Source organism: Pteropus vampyrus, unplaced genomic scaffold (genome assembly GCF_000151845.1).
Source record: "Pteropus vampyrus isolate Shadow unplaced genomic scaffold, Pvam_2.0 Scaffold296, whole genome shotgun sequence".
NCBI classification, from domain to species: Eukaryota; Metazoa; Chordata; class Mammalia; order Chiroptera; family Pteropodidae; genus Pteropus; species Pteropus vampyrus.
Window position 1 is genome coordinate 358,845 of NW_011889077.1, and position 1,184 is coordinate 360,028.

Sequence of the window (1,184 nt, forward strand, 5' to 3'; positions counted from 1 at the left end):
GCCCTGTGCTGACTCCAGGGACAGGTCCTGTGCACACCCAGGACTCTGCTCTTCCGGCGCCATCGCTGTCACAGTGCCGGGCTGCAGAGCCCAGCTCAGCGAGGGCCTGATGCTGGGACATCACTCGCCGTGGTGCCCCAGCACTCACGCTGGTGCAGGGACCTCCCCGGGGGACGTGGCAAGCAGGTGACGGTGGACAGTGTGGCGGCACACCGCCGTGTCCCCTGGCAGGCAGTGCACATCACTGTCGTCCACCTGACCCCGGGCCTGGCCACACCCCGCCACCCCATCCGCATCTACCCCGACACCACGGAGCTGCGCGTGTGACGCAGCGCCCCCTGGCCGCCCCTGCAGACGGTACGGCTGCCGCCACCAGGCCTCCGATGGATGGACGGGGATCGCTTGTGTTTCCTGTTGATTTTCTTGACTCTTAGCAGAAAACTCCCTGAGCCCCCGAGCCAGAGACCGCAAAGTCATCGACTGCTTTTCCTTCTGCAAATCCTACCCACGGGGCCACCCGGCCGTTCTGGGTCTCTGCCAAATCGGTTTCAATCAATCTCTCTGGTGCTTTCATTTCCCGAGTTGTGTTTTCTGTGCCGAGGGTCCCCGTGCGAGCCGGGTCCCCCCGCGTGCGGCATGGACACGAGGCTCGAGCCTGCAGCGACCAGGGGCTGCCCCGCGTGGGGATCCCGGCAGCCCGAGGGGCGGGCTCGGCACCCGGTGCTCAGTGACGACCGAGCACTGCGCTGCGGGCGGGGTCCATGTCCCCACGAAGTCGGCTTCAGATTCTCACCCTTCCCAGCATTCTGCTTCTCACAGTGGCTTTTTCTACTCAGGCCGTCAACACCTAGGAAATGTGTAGAGAGCAAGAAAGACTGTGAGGAAGTCAATTAAATTGTGGGCTGAGTTGATTTTTGTTTGTTTTTTGAGGTATAAAAATAAGATAGATCGGACAGATATGTCTGCTTCCGTGTATGACAAGGTGGCTTGTGCCGGACATATACTCTTACTGAGAATAACTTGAAAAGCTGGATAAAATATGAAAACATCTGTTTAAACTTTGAAGGTGAAACTCAGAAGCAGGGAGCTAACGTTCTGGAGGCGTGGGAGGGTCAGAGAGGCGAGCCAGCATTCTCAAATGGCTTCTTCCTCAAGCGCTCGTGATGGAGCTCGGCGCAGGGTGC

General features: G+C 59.3%; 1 protein-coding gene across 1 annotated transcript in view; it reads left to right on the top strand.

Moving 5' to 3' along the window:
- Positions 1–327, top strand: part of UBE2G2 (ubiquitin conjugating enzyme E2 G2) — a 105,059-nt gene extending 104,732 nt beyond the window's left edge. The window contains exon 7 of the mRNA XM_011376369.2: positions 19–327. Coding sequence (XP_011374671.1) covers positions 19–327 — 309 coding nt within the window. The remainder of the gene's footprint in view (positions 1–18) is intronic.
- Positions 328–1,184: the final 857 nt, after the last annotated feature.